Source organism: Mirounga leonina, unplaced genomic scaffold (genome assembly GCF_011800145.1).
Source record: "Mirounga leonina isolate KUSES-001 unplaced genomic scaffold, KU_Mleo_1.0 Mir_154, whole genome shotgun sequence".
Classification (NCBI taxonomy): Eukaryota; Metazoa; Chordata; class Mammalia; order Carnivora; family Phocidae; genus Mirounga; species Mirounga leonina.
In genome coordinates this window covers 38937718-38954523 of record NW_023270389.1, presented here as the reverse complement: position 1 = coordinate 38954523, position 16806 = coordinate 38937718, and the positions used below count along the sequence as shown (strand labels likewise).

Below are 16806 nucleotides of genomic sequence, written 5' to 3'. Positions count from 1 at the left end.
CTTACTTTTTTCCAGTATTACTTACATTTTTTGAGAAAATATTACATTTATAAAACCTACAGGGGGCAGGGTGGGGGGGGCGGCTGCTAAGCTGCTTTTAGGCTTAACTACAGAGTCAATTAGCATATTCTTCAAACACTAAACTCCCTGGAGGCAGGACCTGTGCAGTGCTCATCTCTCCGCTCTTGGAGAGAGAGACAGAGTGTTTTGCACACAGTAGGTGTTCAAGAAGCACCTTACTGCACTTAGCTGAACAAGAGCATGCATTCCGCCTGCTGAATCCCCACTGTGTGCAGTTAACCGTGTGTGTGTGGGACATGTGTGTACGTCTGAGATGTGTGCACGGGGGTGTGTGTCGATGAGCCTGGAAGGATAATGTACCGAACTGCAGCTGAGCTGCTTGCAGCTCAGGAATATGGAGGAAAGCTCAAGGGTAAACTCCAGCAGGCTTTAATTATGACCAGTGGGGAAGTTCCTCTCTTTGGACTCGGGAACCTCCTCCAGGAAACAGGGCGTCCCCGGGGGGGGGGGGGGGGGGCGGCAGGCGGGCTGGGTCGGGTCCTCCTTGGCGGTTGCTAGCAAACAGCGCCCAGGTTGCTGCCCTCCGGGCTGTGGGAAGCCGGATTCCTGCTGGCCGCGCGGGGACGGATCAGTGTTTGCTCAATAACACAGAGTTGGTAAGGAAAAATTTTTTTTCCTTCTCCAGCTTACCCTGGAGGGCTTCCAAACAAGGAGAGTCCTGCATGAGAACAATCAACAGAATGAGGAATGGAAAGTCTGCTTTCAGACAGATGGGGGGGCGGGGGGCGGGGGGAGCCAAGAAAGTGAAGCAAGGCACCTTTATGCATTAAAGGGATTTCAGATACTAGACCGAAGACTCAAAACAGCCGCACTCCCCTGCCAGGGTGGGGCACTCAGGTCACTTCATTGCACCTCCTTTCTTCCTCCAAGGTCACTGAGCCCTGAGAGCCAGTGCAGGCTGAACCCCGATGCAGAGCAGGGGTGACTGCCCCTCCCGGACCCAGCTCCCACCGCCATGGTGAGCTCCTCCCCGGCAGACAGAAGAAAAGACAAACTTCAAATACCGTTACCTTTTTTATTCTCCCTCATCATTCCAGTGTTCAGAACGTTATAATAGACATGAAGGGAAAAATAATCGCATTCTTTTAAAACAATCTGTCCAAAGTCTAGGGTAACAAATGAAACCATGTCATTATCTCTTAGGGCAATGAACGCATTCAGAAATCATTTTGGTACTAAGAGTAAAGATTAAGACCAACTTCAGGTAAGCCATGTGTGAGGTTTAAGGGCGAGTGGGTGTTTTCATTCCAGCGATTTTACAGAAATGCAAGAGTCATATGTACGCCTGGAAATATTCAAATCCTTGAAGGCTTCTGCACTAGCATTTAAATAGAAACGAACGTGTTGGCGTAGTTTCAGTGGCTTTCAATTTCCTGTTTGATCTCAGAAATGTACGGATGATCTTTGCCGTGAGCCACTTCCATGATGGCGATGGCCTAGGAGAGAGAGAGAGACAAGTGAAGGGGTGAGAGCCTGGAGGCAGCCCCTTCGCCCGCACCCTGGGCCAACGTAACCCCAGCCAGACTGCTCTGCTTCACTGCACGGGACACCTTAGAGCCCCGTCCTCCTCCAGAGCCTGGCTTTTTTTCTTTTCCTTTTTTTTTTTTTTTAAGTAGACAAGATTATCTGCTAACCAACTAGTCATCCAGTCTGTACCGCTGAATAAAACATTATTCTACTCTAGCTGAAGAAATGATACAGAGAAATTGATTTCATGACATCCCAGAGACTGCAGTAAGAAACGCTTTAGGGATAGAATTATTTGGCTGTGCTCAACCAAGGAAACAGGCGGTGCTGGAACAGAGAACTTCACACCAAACCTATTTTGATTTTAGTTTACACCGCTAATCCGTAAGACATGATGAAACCGTTCTTCCCTTTCAAAAAGCGCGTGTTTTCCTTGTAATGCATATTCTTAAAAAAAACTTAAAAGTAGTTGCAGGTTTCCTGAGAGGAAGCTGGAGAGAACATATTTATAATAAGGCTTCTTCACAGTTGGGCAATATAAAGTGCAAGAGTTGCCAGGGGCTCCATCATTTCCTCGATGTGTGACCTTGGGCAATTTGCTTAACTACTCTGTGCCTCATTTTCCTCATCTGCAAAATAGGAAGGAGGCCTACCTCTCAGAGTTGTTAGTACACATAAAGTGTTTAGAATAGGGTCCGACACATAGGAAGCATGTCCCAAATGTTATCTGCACAAGTTTATGTTTGCTTTTTTGTATTCAACTGTTACTCACAGAAAAATTATTTCCACTCTCCAAACAGGGAAGTTTTGATGGCCTGTGACTCTGATGGACAATCCTTTCATTTATACCATTCACTTCATAGATCTCAAACCAACAGGAGGCAGGCCAAAGAACAGTGTGAGCCTTCAGGAAGGTCCTGCTTCAAATGCCTCCCCTGCTCCGGCCCCTCTGTGTTCATCACTCCCACTCCTTGCTCAGATCTCCTGTGTCCTTCACTGATCTTGTACCTCATTACCTACCAGCACCTTGCAGCTGTGACCCAACTGGTCAGTTTTCCCTCAGTTCACCAAGACAGTAAATCTGTTGTCTTAGGAGGTAAATTCTGTGGTTTAAAAACAGGGAAGTTTATACTTAGGTCATACTTCTGGCCTAGTCAGGCCCGGACCCTTCCATTTGGGATGTGGGACCTTCTACCGTCTTCCCAAGTAGTCTACTGGGAAGAGACACAGAATCTGGCCCGAACTTTCACAGACATTCTCTTACAGGACTCAACAGACTGTCTCAAAGATTACATTTCATCAACTGCTAACTTCCACATAAAGAACAAGAATCAATACTCAGGATGGTGGGGGCGCCTGGGTGGCTCAGTCGTTAAGCATCTGCCTTCGGCTCAAGTCATGATCTCAGGGTCCTGGGATCAAGCCCCGCATTGGGCTCCCTGTTCGGTGGGAAGCCTGCTTCTCCCTCTCCCACTCCCCCTGCTTGTGTTCCCTCTCTCGCTGTGTCTCTGTCAAATAAATAAAATCTTAAAAAAAAAAAAAATTCAGGATGGTGATTCTGAGCTCCGGTCAGGTACCAGGTCAGGGCCCTGCCCCGTCGCCCGCACAGGGCAGCTGTGGACACCGAGGGAGGCCAACGCTGCCCAGCAGCCTGGTCTGCCCCGGGTGTGGGCCACAGCCTGGGTGAGTGGAGTGGACGCTTTCGACTCAGAAAGACCCCAGTCTGAAGGAAGGCCTTAGCCTGTAGGAATCTCAATTTTTCCATCAGGAAAATCTATCTCATTTTTAAGAAATTAAAAGAAAAAAACACACATGAAGGTCCTGGCATGTAACTGATACTGGATGAACAGTGAAGACGGTTGTTAAGTACATTTTAGAAACTCCCAAGTGCATAATTATAATCCGAAGGACAAACAAATGGAAGATTCCCTCACCGCGGTCTCCTGACCCACCCCGTGGCCTCTGTCCACTTCCAGAGCTTCACGTGGGATGGGGGCGGTACCCCCTTCTCCCCAGTCACGGGCTGTGCCCACAAGGGCAGCCAGCCCCTCTCGATGGGCACAGAGGGCGGGCCTGGGTGCAGACAAGGCAAAGGCTCAATCACTTGCCCTACTCTGACCTGCCCAGTCCGCCCCCTCCCGCCTCTCTGACCAGAGGTGGCTCAAGAGCCGGTCAAGTCTCTAGGACTTCAGTCACTCGGCGCTATCAGGTGGGAAGGCAGGGGTCGAAGGAAAAAGGGGCCGTGGGGCGCCAGGCCCCCCAGCCCCACAATGCAGACGTACCTTCTTCAGGGCTTTCTCTCCAGCAGCTTTGTCTTCCAGGCCCATGTACAGCCTCCCCAGCTTCAGCCACATGGAGGCCACGTTGAGGGAGTACAGAGGGTAGTGCTTGCTGCAGTGAGAGAGAAGGTAACAGGCCACTTGCCCAAGGCTCCCAAGCAGCTGCAGGCCAGGCGCAGCGAGCCCATGGCTGCCGAGCCCACGGCCCGCTCCCCACCGCAGCCAGACTCCTCCGAGCCCTAGCAGGTGCAGGGAGGGCAAGTGTGGACGGCTCGACCCTGTCTAAGCACCCCAGAGGCTCTTCCTTTCACGCAGTTTGTGTGTTTCTGAAAAGCTACAGAAAAACTGCAGGGGAAATCCTACACAAAAACATTGATAAACACGACATCCAATCCCAGTCCCAGATTTTTGTTTTAGTGTACCCAGAGCAGGGCACTGGGAAAACATCTTTTAAAGTGAAGCCCCTATTTATGAAGACACTAGGCCTATACCCTCATATTAAAAAGACAGTACACCTAAAAATCCACACCCCCGTGTGTCTCAAGACCCCAGCTTTCTGTCACACTCTATGGTATCAGTTGGTTTAGCAAAGCTGCCAGCTCTCTGAAATCAGGAGAACACCTTCTTCTTAGGTAAGCTTTCTCTGTTGTCCAGGAGAGGCTTTATATACAGCAGGTGTTCTCTCTCCGGTTTTCACAAGGCTGCCGGCTAGGGCCTGCCAGGGAAAGAGACCAGGAGGCAGCTCATGGGTGAGAGCGGATGCGGGGAGAGAGAATGCGTGTGTGTGTGTGTAGGTGTTGACTTACAGACTGGTCTGTACTGCTCTACCCTCAAAAGCCACCTAGAAGACGCACATTCTGGCTATATTCCTGGGCAGGCGGCATCATGCTGCCTGGAAGAAGCCATGGCCCCAGGGGCCCCACAGAAGGCCAGAGCTGGCCTCCAGGAGAGGCTCAGCAAGCTAAGGAAGGGTCCAGGAGAGCAAGGCCCTGCTGGGAGAGGGACCACAAAGCTAAGATGATCTCATTCTTTCTGTCTCTCTCATCCCCTCCCCTCCAGATCTCACAGAGGGCAGTTTGCATAAGACCAGAGGCTTTCCTCACCCACCCCAGGAAGAAGACAGGCTTTGAGAGCCTCTGTGATGCAGCAAATTGTTTCCAAGAGCAGATTTTAGGAGCTGGCTTCCCTTGAGCTCCCCCTGATGGCTAATCCAGGCAAGGCAGGGTAAGTGGAAGGCCGTGGAAATCCAGACGGGATACAAACTTTACAGTCCCCAACCTTAGAATGGGAGGGAGTGCTGAGGGCTTCTCAGATCCATGAGAGACACCTGGGGTGCTTCTGGGGCACAGGGATCTCAGGTCTAATGCCCAGAGATTCTGGGCCACTTGGGTCTTGGGGAGACCCTGTAAATGTACAATGTGAATGTGTTTAACAAGGGCCCCACTGGTAAGATCTAGGCCATCCCAGCCCTGAAATGGCTAATCAGGGCCGGAGGACACGGCCACAACCTCCATCTGTCACACACTTTAAGGTTTAAAAACCCTCTCGACAGGAAACTTCCCCGGGGCTGATACCCATTATTACTGTAAGCTAAAATCCAACTTGCTTTATTCAGAGCTGGGGGGGGAGGTGGGGGATAATGGATAACCAGAGCCAACGCAATGGTCCTAGCATGTCCCCATTTGCAAACTGGGCTGCAATTTCCAAAAGCACAAGAAGGGGATGGTGTGACTAACGATGGAAAAGCAGGGATGTGAAACCACCACTTACCAATGCATAAGTGTGTTTAACTTGGAAGGATGGGATGGAAAACAAACACGACGGTGGCTTCTTAATACTGATGGGAATTAACTACTTTGGCTACAGCACCCTGGACAGGTCCCGGCAGGGCTCCTGCCCGGCACCCCCTTCATAACCTCAGCCTGCCCTCACAGCTGTCTCTTCCAAACGGCGGAGGGAACAGCAGCCTACACCTGTGCTCCAGGTGTGGGTGCAGAATGGGAAAGCTGTTCTAGGCATGTTCCAACACAGGACAGTCGGAAAACAAAAATAGCGTTCCAAATCACCAAATTCCAGTCCCTGCTAAGATGATGAGAACTGAGCCATTGCAATCACCTGTAGGGCTTAATGATTTTCTGTCCGTATCGCAGGGCTCCTTCCCAGTCCTGCATGTACAGGCAGACGCCCATGGCCTGGTACATCATGTGCAGCATGTACACGTTGCTGTCCTCAAACACGGAGCCCATCTTCTCCTGGCTGAGCTCGCAGATCTCCAGCAGCTCACTAGGGGGTGCTCTGGAGTCAAGGAAACCACAGGCTCTGGTGACTTGGGAGACTGCCCAAGGCTGGGTTCAAGGAATTATTCCATCCATTCTGCCCCTACCCTCACCCTCTGAAAAAGTAAATTACAGAAACCCAAGCAAAAGTGAAAGGAAAATATTTTTTCTACAAGAATCATATTTTTCTTAAAGAAACAAACTTCAGGAAAAACTGAAGACCTCAACTATTGAACGACTGAAAAATTTTAGCCACAGGGAACAGACCCTGGGTTCAGCTGTAAACAATGTTTAAGATCATAAATCTTCAACCTTATTCACCCAAGCTCAGCACTTTAGTTGAAGCATTTTTAAGGAAGAAGTCCCCACTATGGGAAAGTTCCTTTTTAGACTGAGGGGAAAAAAAAAAAATTGTGCCTCTCTCAATTTCCTCTGCTGCTTTTAGTTCTTCCCCCAGCGTAAATGTGATGCCTTTTCAACCTAAGAAAATGCTATAATGTAGTGGTTAAGAATATGGATTATGGTAGTCAGCAGACCTGGGGCAAAAATCCTGGTGAGCTCTGTCCCTTGGGTACAATATTTGCTATCCAGGAGTCTGTTCCCATCTGTTACACGGGGATGGCAATAATGTAATACGCAAAGCCCTCGGTACTGTGCTTGCCTAGAGTACGACACCCAAGCAATGCGGGCCTTCAAGGAACTCTCCTTCATAGCTTTTGACCATTAAACTCTTCTACCACATCCAGCCCCTGACCACACTAGTGAAACAAGGAGAAGTCAGATGAAGTCAACACCACACAACTTGGATGCGGTTGACGCCAAGTCATGGGCGGTCAGTTACTCTGTCCACGTCTGCCAGAAGACATTCCTCCTTTCACGTTCAGAATCCCATGCTCACCCTTCTTCCACTCCCTCCTCCCAGCTCTCCAGCACCTCCTGCAGGTGAGGGGCAGTAAACTTCTGGACAGTTGTAAAGGATATATTTGTAGTGCTTGGCCCTCCGGAACTCCTCGATGACGTTGCGTGCATATCTGACCATGTCACGGATAGTTTCTGCCTTTGGGGGATCACTGAGCTTCCGGATTTCCACCTTGGCCTTATCCTGAGGGAGATGTCCACAGGTGCAAGGTGTTACCTCCCACGGAAACCACACTGAGGGGGAAACCTCTCAAATAGTCTACTTTCCTATGCAAAGATAGGGGCTTGCCCATTCTAAAGTCGCAAAAGAATGCAAGGAAATCGGGCACTGGATCTAAGAAATTCAGTACTCCAATACCTTTTTACAACAAACAAACAAAAGTACGAATTTTCTAGACAATCCTTATCTAAGCAGGACACTTAGAATATGTTTGCTATGGGCAGATCTGTGGGTTCACACATCTATGAATCAAGAGAACAGAATGAGGAGGGGGAGCACGGCCAAAAGAACATGGGTAATACCAGAGAAAATTTTCCATATTCTGACGAACAGGCTGGAAAGCCTGAAAATTACTCTCGTGTGCTTTTCCCCTCCCCAATTTTCTGAGCAGACATTTCTTTCCAAGAAACAGCAACTTGGCAAATCCTTCTCTTACCTGTACGGTGTAGTGCAAATGTTTTCATCAGCTGTGAGGATCAGGGTTTGAACAGAGACCTGGTGTAACTCGATTTCCCTCTAGCTGTCTTAGTAAGATGGGTTTAAAGGGTAGGAGGAGACGCCCCCAGGCAGACAGGGCCCTCAACTGGTGCCAAGGTGCTGCGGTGCAGGGTATGGTTGGCACCTTTACCCGACCGGGGGCTACCTTGTCTTTGGTGGTGCACTCCTGGCACTGGCAGGTAAAGAAGTAAGAATCTCTTAGCCGGTCGTTCCTGTCTTCTGTGGGGTACAGGAGGTCAATGTAGCTGGTGAATACCTAGGGGGTCCAAAGAGTGGACAATGCTGTCTGCCGCAGGTACGCTGGCTCCTTCTCCTTCCTGGGGGGCTCTGCAAACACCCAAAGGGATGGGCCCCGAGGAGGGCCACAGCTGGGGAGATGGCTCTTCCCTTTAAAACCCCGAATTCTTGGGGTGCTTGGGTGGCTCAGTCGTTAAGCATCTGCCTTCGGCTCAGGTCATGGTCCCAGGGTCCTGGGAATGAGCCCCGCATCGGGCTCCCTGCTCGGTGGGAAGCCTGCTTCTCCCTCTCCCACTCCCCTGCTTGTGTTCCCTCTCTCGCTGTCAAATAAATAAATAAAATCTTAAAAAAATAAAACAAAACCCCGTATTCTTTTAAGTCAGCAATCCCTTAGTTTTGTCCCCCTCCTTGTGCTGGAGAGAAAGAGCCTCTCTTCCCACCTTCTAGAGAATCAAGGAGTCCCAAGAACAGTAAATGGGGAGGGCTGAGAGCATGCCCAGCAAGGGCATGGCCCCATCACATGAGGAGATGCACAGACCCGACTCATCCTTGAGACTGGCCCGGGTCTGTGTCTGCGCGGCCCTCTTTCAGCCTCGTTTCTTTCACGGCTTGGGCCAGCTCAAACGCCTTGCTGGGTGGAGGGGCGGCAGGGACACATCCGCACTCAGCCGGCAAGGGAGCAAGAAGCTGGGCTAGGCAGGCTGGGGCACGTCCACAGAGGGAAGACACAGCCTCTAGGACACCAGCATGCTGCTGCCTTACCCAGCTGGGCCAGAGAACTTGGAAAAGTCTTGCCTTTGGGCTCGCTGGGTCCTCCTGTCTTTGCTTTTTTCTAACGGGGTCTATAACCGGGACTTAGAGCATATGGAGGAGCCCGGCATTTAACTGCCCATTATCTACTCACTGGGACGGCACTTGCTGCTCATCCCACACCATCAGGCAAATGTCTGACCAAACAGATGGATGTCACAAAGCCGTTAGCGTGCCAGTAACCTCGGGCACTGGCAGGCAGGCAGGGGGGACTTGCACAGGGCTGGGTGCTTGCGCCACCAAGCCAAGCTCCCAACCCAAAGGGCAGTAATGGAGACCTCGCGGCTCATCTGACACCCTCTTTGAAGGGCAAGTCTCCCCCAAGGCAGTGACTGGCCCAATGCGAGGTTACCGCATTTCCGATCTGTCAGCGCGGGAGGGCAAACCAACAGGAGCAAGCTCTACCCAGCCTCCCTCCTCATTTCTTTGACATGACAGATGAACACATCGCGCAACAAACACAAGGGCCCAGAAGATGGCGACAGAGGCCGCTCAGTGTCGCTGCGCAAGCGGAGGCAGAGCCTGTCTAGGTGATAGACTGCGGAGTCCCCACCTGGCCCCATAGGAGCCCTGGAGCCTGGTGACTTACATTCTGACCCACTGAGACTGTGTATTTTAACAAAAGAGGCATCGGCATAGTCGCAAGGTATCTGGAAACCAAGATGCCCCAACCGAAAACAGGCTACCCTCGTCATGATGAATTAAGTGAAGGGCAGAAAGTCTCATCTGTGCCCTGGCCTTCAGGTCCCCGTTTGGCTGTGGGTTGGTTAACAGCTTCTGGAGAAGCCAAGGCCTTGATCATTTAGCACACCGATCATTGCATTTAAAATTGAAAATATCCAGACACGGACCTTAAAATAGCACTGAAGACGATTAAATTGAAATTGAGTGTGTGATTATGTTCCCTACCAATTCATGTGTCCTTGCTAGGGAGTTTATTATTTACTTAAGAACACACAGCATCCTCCAGCGATTCGCCAAGCAGCCGTTTGGAGCCTTCTGGAGGCATCTTAGAAGGTGGTCACGGAGGCAGGGCCTGGGAAAGGAGAGGGCATCACTGTGCAGGGGACAGAACACCTGGCTTTCTCCGAGTCCCTAAGTTAGGAGGGGGCCTCTTGGCCACAGACTGCCTCCCCGTGCCCTGCTGGTGTGTACGGCCAGCTACCTGAACCGCATTCCTAGAAAATGGTCTCTCTGGAGGTCAGATGTGGAATTGACAGCATGTGCAAGGCTGATGTGTCCATTTGGAGTTTTAACTCTTTAGCTACTGCTGGGCTGGCTTTTCTCTCTTTCAGATAACAATAGTATTGACCTTCTGGGGGGAGAAAAACAGGCCAAAATTTGCTAATTAAAAAAGAAAGAGCTCAAGTTCAATGTTTGGTGGTAGAAATACAGAGATGCCTAGGAGCATCCAAAATTTCACTGTGGTATTTTGGCAGGGTTCTTTCTCTGTAAATCTCTATCAATCTTTGTAAGGGACTGAGCTCGAATTTATTCTTTCCTGTTTTTTCTTGGCCACAGACGGAAATGGGGAGCATCGAATGGAAGGCAAAAGCGTGAGGCTCGAAGGCATGGTCATGAACCTGATCACTAACCTGCAGGGCCCGAGGCTGGAAATAGTGCAGATGCTGGGCTCACTCCCAGCCCGTCTTGCCCAGCGCTGCCGCACGGAATCTTCCAGACTGCCCTGTAAAACCGCAGGCGGAAACCCACGGCCCCGGCTGCCGCCGGCCGCACACTCACCTCTTCTCCTGGGCTGATCTCCTGTACAGCTCTTACTTCTGCCAGGGTCCCCTTGTAGGTCACAATGACATTGGGGCAACAGCTATGATTCATCAATGCAACGCTGTCAATCAGAAAAGAAAACCCAATTTCTTCAAGAAGGAGGACGGACTGATCGGGCCATCTGGGCTATTTACTTTCAGTAAGTTGCAGGAACAGGATCTTTGTAGGATGTTTAAAAAACAATCTAATAGTTGGCCATCATAGTCTAAGAGGTTGTCCTGCCTGTATCTATATCATATCTAACGTCTCTAACAATATTGAAAAGCGAAATTCACAATTCAAAATGGTGACATCTCGGCCCCCCAAAAAAAAAAACAAAAAAACCCCCACACAATAAAAATAGCAGCGACGAGGAATCCCACCGCCATTCCCTCCTGTGGGATGAAGGACTGAAAGCCCAGCGGCCATGGCAAACGGCTCCTCCACTGGATACCGCACAGGGCAGACGCGGTGCCGGGTCCAAGCGGCTTCTGTTCGTGGATTATGTCTAACGTGTTTTCTTCAGCTGTCGGGAAACCACCTCCGCGGGAGAGGCCAGCCTCCTCGGGCAGGGCCTGGGGTGCCCGGAGAGGCCCTGAGGAGCCCAGCTGCCTCTCTCTCTGCACCTGGATTTCCTCATCTGGAAAATTGGGACATTACTGCTCCCGCTGTCACTGTCTGCTTTTCAGGGACAGAGGAGAGGACAGAGAGACTCGCCTATGTGAGGGGCTTGGAGCTTTCTGCTTATATCAAGGTCAAAGTTCTGAGAACAGAAATTTCTAAACTACAGGGAAAAAGTGCTTGATCTCTGAAAATGCTGCCTTTGAAATCACAATGCCGATGTGATTTCTGCCCAAAGGGATTTTTTCCCCCAATTAAAACTGCCCGGAAACTGGGGCTCAGGTGGCCACGCACATCCATATGCAACATGGCCAGGGTCACTTGCCTGAGCCCTCAGCAACCGGAACCCCGCTCCTGGCTGCCCCAGTACAAAAGAGCAGAGGGCAGCAGGGCCCGACAAGGGCGAGCCGGACCGGGTTTGCCGAGCACCACAGGGAGCGGTCCTCTTCCGCCTCCCAAGTGCTACTGGCCCGAGTGAGCGAGCTACGTGGCTGGCCTCGGGCCTGGGAGAACATGTAGCAAGTCCCCTGTCTTGTCCTTGGGAAGGGTCGCCCCCGCCATGCAGCACAGCCCACCTGGCTTACCAACAGGCAATCAGGCCCCGAGGAATCTGATAAACAAATGCACTGAAAGTTGTCACTAAAGGAAAAGCCGCTTTCTAGAATCTTTTGTAGAACTATTAATTCATTTCAAGACAGACTCCTGGATAGCCTTTCAATGAGGGTGAAAGAAATTCACCAAGGCGAAGAACCTAGAACAGTTCACGCCCTTGGTATCATCATTCTCCTGCCATCACTGGACTGGGTAAAACCTCAGACAACACCATTCTGACCCTTGCTCTTCGTCTGGAAAACACTGAGAGCAGACACGTTCTTTCAGGTCTGAAGTTGTCAGGAAGAGCCTTCTAAAGAGGGTCTGATGGCCTCTCTCGGTTTCTCCTTTGTTTTCCCAAGGGCTTCTCCCCAAGACACTTCTTTCCTCACTATCAGAATTCAAACGGCCGAGGACACCATTTTGGCCACGGGGACAATATCACGTGAATAAACTTTTGGTTGCACTGGCCGGGAAAGCCTACGGCAGGTGCCCAAGAGACACGGGCCTGTCCAGGTGCTTCTCTATCTTTCAGACCCGGGTGATGGGCAGATCCAGGTGGCGACACACACACACACACCAGGAGCTCACACGTCATCCACAGCAAACGCATGGGTGTCCCCTTTCTCTGCTTCAGCCCAAAGCTAGAGGCTTGGGTGGTGTACGTTAAGTAACCTCGCCAATCTACACTGTGGATTCAGTCAGAGAGGAGATGCAGGGAGGGCTCCTTCGCTCCATCTGTGGAGTGAGGGCTGGATTTCAGGGAACTGAAGCATTCTGAAAATGCCCGTTCCATCAGACACCACGGCAAAGCCGTTTTTGGCAAATCCATGACAGTCAGAGCTATAAAGATCTCCATTTGTCAGCTGGCCAGCCTTTCTTGAATTACTTGAGTATTTCTGAAGTAAAGAAAAATCCTGTCATTCTCTGAAATTTTCCTAGTTTGCTACTTGAGCAGTCTCCCCCCCAAACTGTGCTGTTTCTACACTCGTATTTTTCAAGAATAAGCAGATGTAGAAGCAGCTCATATCGTCTCTGCATTAGCCTATGGCCAATTCTTGGTTGGCAATTAGTGTTTTCGCTTTGAGTGTAAGAAACCCAAAGATTTCCAAAACCAAAGATACGCAAAAAGCAAATTTCTCAGCAGGGTACAGACTGTTCCTTCTATGCACACTATAAAATATTCTTTAATAATAGCTCCGTACCTAGCAGGACTTAACAAGCAACTGTTCTCTTAACTACTACCTTTGGATCCTTAAATGTATGGGAAATATTTTGAAACCTGGCAGAATTAAAAAGGTGTCTTAATTCACTTGGAGTTTCATGTCTGCCACATGCAGTTAGGTTATTTAAAAATTAAAAAAAAAAATCTAATTAGTGTTAAGTAAGTAAAAAAGAAAAGAAGTGAAGTCAAACTCAGCCTACTCGGGAAATATTGCCGATCCCAAATGAGAAAGCTCTTCATCTTCAACTGTGAAGCCATTACAGTTAACCTGCAGTGAGAAAGGGTGAGAAAGAAACAGGTGAGCTGAAGCTTCTCTTTGGATAGAAATCATTCTTTAATTTTGACCTTTTACATACAAATTAACTAGGACGACGTTCCAGTTTAGGGATGTAAAAACCTTTCTTTTGGCCAAGGTATCCTTGGCTCAAACAAAACTGACCCATCAATCTCATGTGTAAACAAAAGCAGAATTGTTAGGAAGGAAGCACCTTAGTGTAGCCGACCTACTCCCCTACGCACAGTGGCCTGAGGCCACCACAACTGTGAAGGCTCTAAGGACTGAAGTTTGGAGTTACAATACCTGGAGTCCAATCCCAATTATGCCACAGATTGGCCATGTGATCTTGAGCCCATCACGGAGACCCTCTGTCCTTGATTTTCTCCCGTTAAAAAAGAAGCCATGACCCATGAGGATGTAATGTATGGGATGGGGAACACAGGCAAGAATATTTTATTAACTTTGTAAGGTGACATGACAACTGGACTTAGAGCAGTGACTATTTCTCAATGTCTACCAGTGCTGAATCACTATGTTGTATACCTGAAGCTCACATAATATTGTACACCTATTATACTCCAGTAAATAACACATTAACAAAAAAGAAGTCACTTAATCCAGGACCTACCCCATGAGGTGAGGTGGTAAATGGGAAAACCCTGCCACAGCTAATTTAACTGCTGCCCATCCCCTCGAGAGGCAGAGGAGCCAAGGGCCTGAGGCTAAGGAACAGAGGCCTGCCTTTCACGTCTCAGCCCATATAAACCACTGGCGACTTTCTCAGCCTTAAAAAGAAATGTTACATTGAAAAATGCCACGAGCAACTCTCATGCTTGTGGAAGTCTAACCTAGAGCAAGCAGGTACAAATGAGGACTGTACATCCCCAATTTTATGGTTTTCCATAAATTCATTCTTTCTACCGACATTCACTGAGAGCTCTTACAAGCTGGGCACTGGGCACAGAAGGATGAACAGGCCAAAATCTGTCTCGAGGAACACCTGGTCTACTGGGAGACAATTCAGTGGGTATTTTCCCTTTGTAGCTAAGATTTCAGAACTCGAAGGGGGCTCAGTCTTTTTACTTTTCAAATGATGAACTTGAAGTCAGAGAGGAGCAGTGACTTGCCCAAAGCCAGTGGCAAAGGCTGAGACCCCCGCTCCTGCCAAGCTGCTATGAAGGCTGGGTGTGAGGCACGCACGCTGATCGCTTTCACCCCATGGGCCAGAACCATGCTCTTCCATACTGGAGAGACCACATGGGTACGTTTCAGGCCACCAGATGGGCTTTTTAAAACTAGCATCCACTGAGCGCTTCTTCTGGGCCAGGCCCTATGCTAGGTGCTTCATATTTACTCTCATAAATCTGCAAAACTGCTCTGACATAACCCATTTTACAGATGTGGAAACTGAGGCTCAGGCAGAGGTCAATGATTAAGAACTTGCTCAAGGCCATGTAAGTAGTGAGTGGCAGAACAGGAGTCAAGAGTTCAGACTAGACATTCAGAGAGCAAAGTTCTCAGAAACAGAAGAGTTTTACCCTATGCCATTTTCCTCTGAAATTGTTTTGATCTAGGAATATTAATAAGGCAATTTTCCATAAAATTAAAAGGCCAATGTCAAAGGCTTAGAAATCTTGGCACACAGAGAAGTAAAGGCTGTGATGGGTTTCATTTGTGGTTTTTGCAATTCAACATATTTACAACCAGTATTTACAATTTTCAACGTAAAAAGAGATTGCTGCAGGTTGGAACAATGGACAGCCTTTGAAGTCCGGAAGTATTGGGCATTTCTATGCAGAAGACATAATGTACTATTTTTTGTGCCATCTTCAAGTACCCCAACCTGTTGTGTCATCAGGACATTAACCAACTACCATGAACCAATGACCCACAACCAACATTAGGTAAGAGTAAATTAGGATTCTCATTCATTCAACAAAACGTACTAGACCATGAACTATGTGCCCTGCACCATAGTAGGTCCTGAATGATCTACAGACAACCTCAGACCGAGTAGTAACATGCCTCAGCAGTGTCTGCAGAAGGAGAGAATGAATAAGAATCTAGCAACAATTTTCAAAACTGATGGAGGGACAAACAGCTCCTCACTAACTCTAAAGGGTTGGAGACTCACTCCTTTGCCTCTTAGTCTCTTCCTCTGCATGGAGCTCAACTGGATCAGTGTATGACTCCAAATTCCTTCAGGCTTCAACGTTCTACGACCCCTGGGCACTAGATTACCTCCACCCTCCACCTCTCACTGTGGAAGTGTGAGTGTGTTTCTTCAGGAGCAAAGGCTCCTATGAGACAGCGTCATCACTGTTCCTTCCTGGGAGATGGGGATGGGGTGCAAGCCAAACCGCATAGCAATTTCTCTGCCAGTTTTCCCTCCCCTCTGAAATATCCCTAGAGAAGAAAAGTGAACTTGCATGTTGTTAAGAAAGATGCATGGGTTATAGTCCTTTTTTCAAGTCAAATCAGGCATAAGTGCCTTGCTAAAGCTATTCTCATAAATAGCATTTAGACCAGATGTAGGATGCACACCAAAAATACACTTCCCAACCGTGCGTATGTCCCCAGTGATTAAAGTGCACCTCAGTGCTGAGGGGTGCAGTCACCTTCTACGGCCAGCCCCTGCTGGGCCACAAGCTAACGCACGACGCCCTCCCACGAAGCAGCGGCACGAGAGGGCTCAGAGGCTGGAACAGAGGACACGCAGCTTGGGGCTGGGAGGCAGGACCAGAGGGTGGCCCGGGGCTGGAACAGCACTTTTCAGCTTTGCTTTAGTTTTCTCTGGGGACACTAAATGTCCCTTTTCAAATTCATATATTAAAAAATATATGTGTGTAGGTGTGTGTGTGTGTGTGTGCATGCGTATACACGTGTATTCACACGCACGCACAATCTGAGAATGGGTATTACGATTTGATAAAGTCTATAAAGGAATTAATTATTTCAGTTGTGTGTGTGTGTGTGAATATATATGTGTGTGTGCAGATATATATACATATATTTCTCCTGGATTTTCTAAGTCAGTCCAAACGTCAAAGTTTCTGAGTAATTTTCACCACAAATATACTTCTGCTTGTGAGATCAAGTGCCTTGATTTCTGGTTGTGAAAATAGGGTCCCATATCTCCTACACCAACACTAAGAAGTCATCAGCATATATTACTGTGCTGGAGGAAAAGGGATTCTTTCTTTCACAGCTAGAAGGGAAAATACACTATTTCATCTCTCCTGGGTTTTCATATAACCATGCCCCCTCTAGTCCAGAAAGAGAGTCAGATATCTCATTTTTTTAAAAAAACAAATGGCAGATTAGTCAATTCCTCAACTTCCCACTGTCACCCAAATCCATTGTCTTAGGACATTTAGGAAAGTGTGTTGTAAATCCAGGATAATGTGAAAATCAGGAAAATCTACTTTAATGTTCATAAATGGAATCCATTTTTTTTTCTGATGATGACAGTCACAAAATAGAAATATATCTATAATATTACGTTCATCAAGGAATTCATCCAACTGACTGCAGTCATGCTC

The 16806-nt window shown here is 48.6% G+C and overlaps 1 protein-coding gene across 2 annotated transcripts in view; it reads right to left on the bottom strand.

Annotated features, from left to right (window-relative positions):
- Window positions 1-1082: 1082 nt before the first annotated feature.
- The window catches only part of SMYD2 (SET and MYND domain containing 2), a 50137-nt gene continuing 34413 nt past the window's right edge, over window positions 1083-16806 (bottom strand). For both annotated transcript variants that reach the window (XM_035010546.1, XM_035010545.1), the window contains exons 6-12: window positions 13188-13255; window positions 10530-10632; window positions 7885-7995; window positions 7085-7205; window positions 5943-6117; window positions 3831-3939; window positions 1083-1517 (exon numbers count right to left, since the gene is read on the bottom strand). In XM_035010546.1, the coding sequence (XP_034866437.1) occupies window positions 1437-1517; window positions 3831-3939; window positions 5943-6117; window positions 7085-7205; window positions 7885-7995; window positions 10530-10632; window positions 13188-13255 (768 nt within the window). In that variant the 3' untranslated portion in view covers window positions 1083-1436. The remainder of the gene's footprint in view (window positions 1518-3830; window positions 3940-5942; window positions 6118-7084; window positions 7206-7884; window positions 7996-10529; window positions 10633-13187; window positions 13256-16806) is intronic.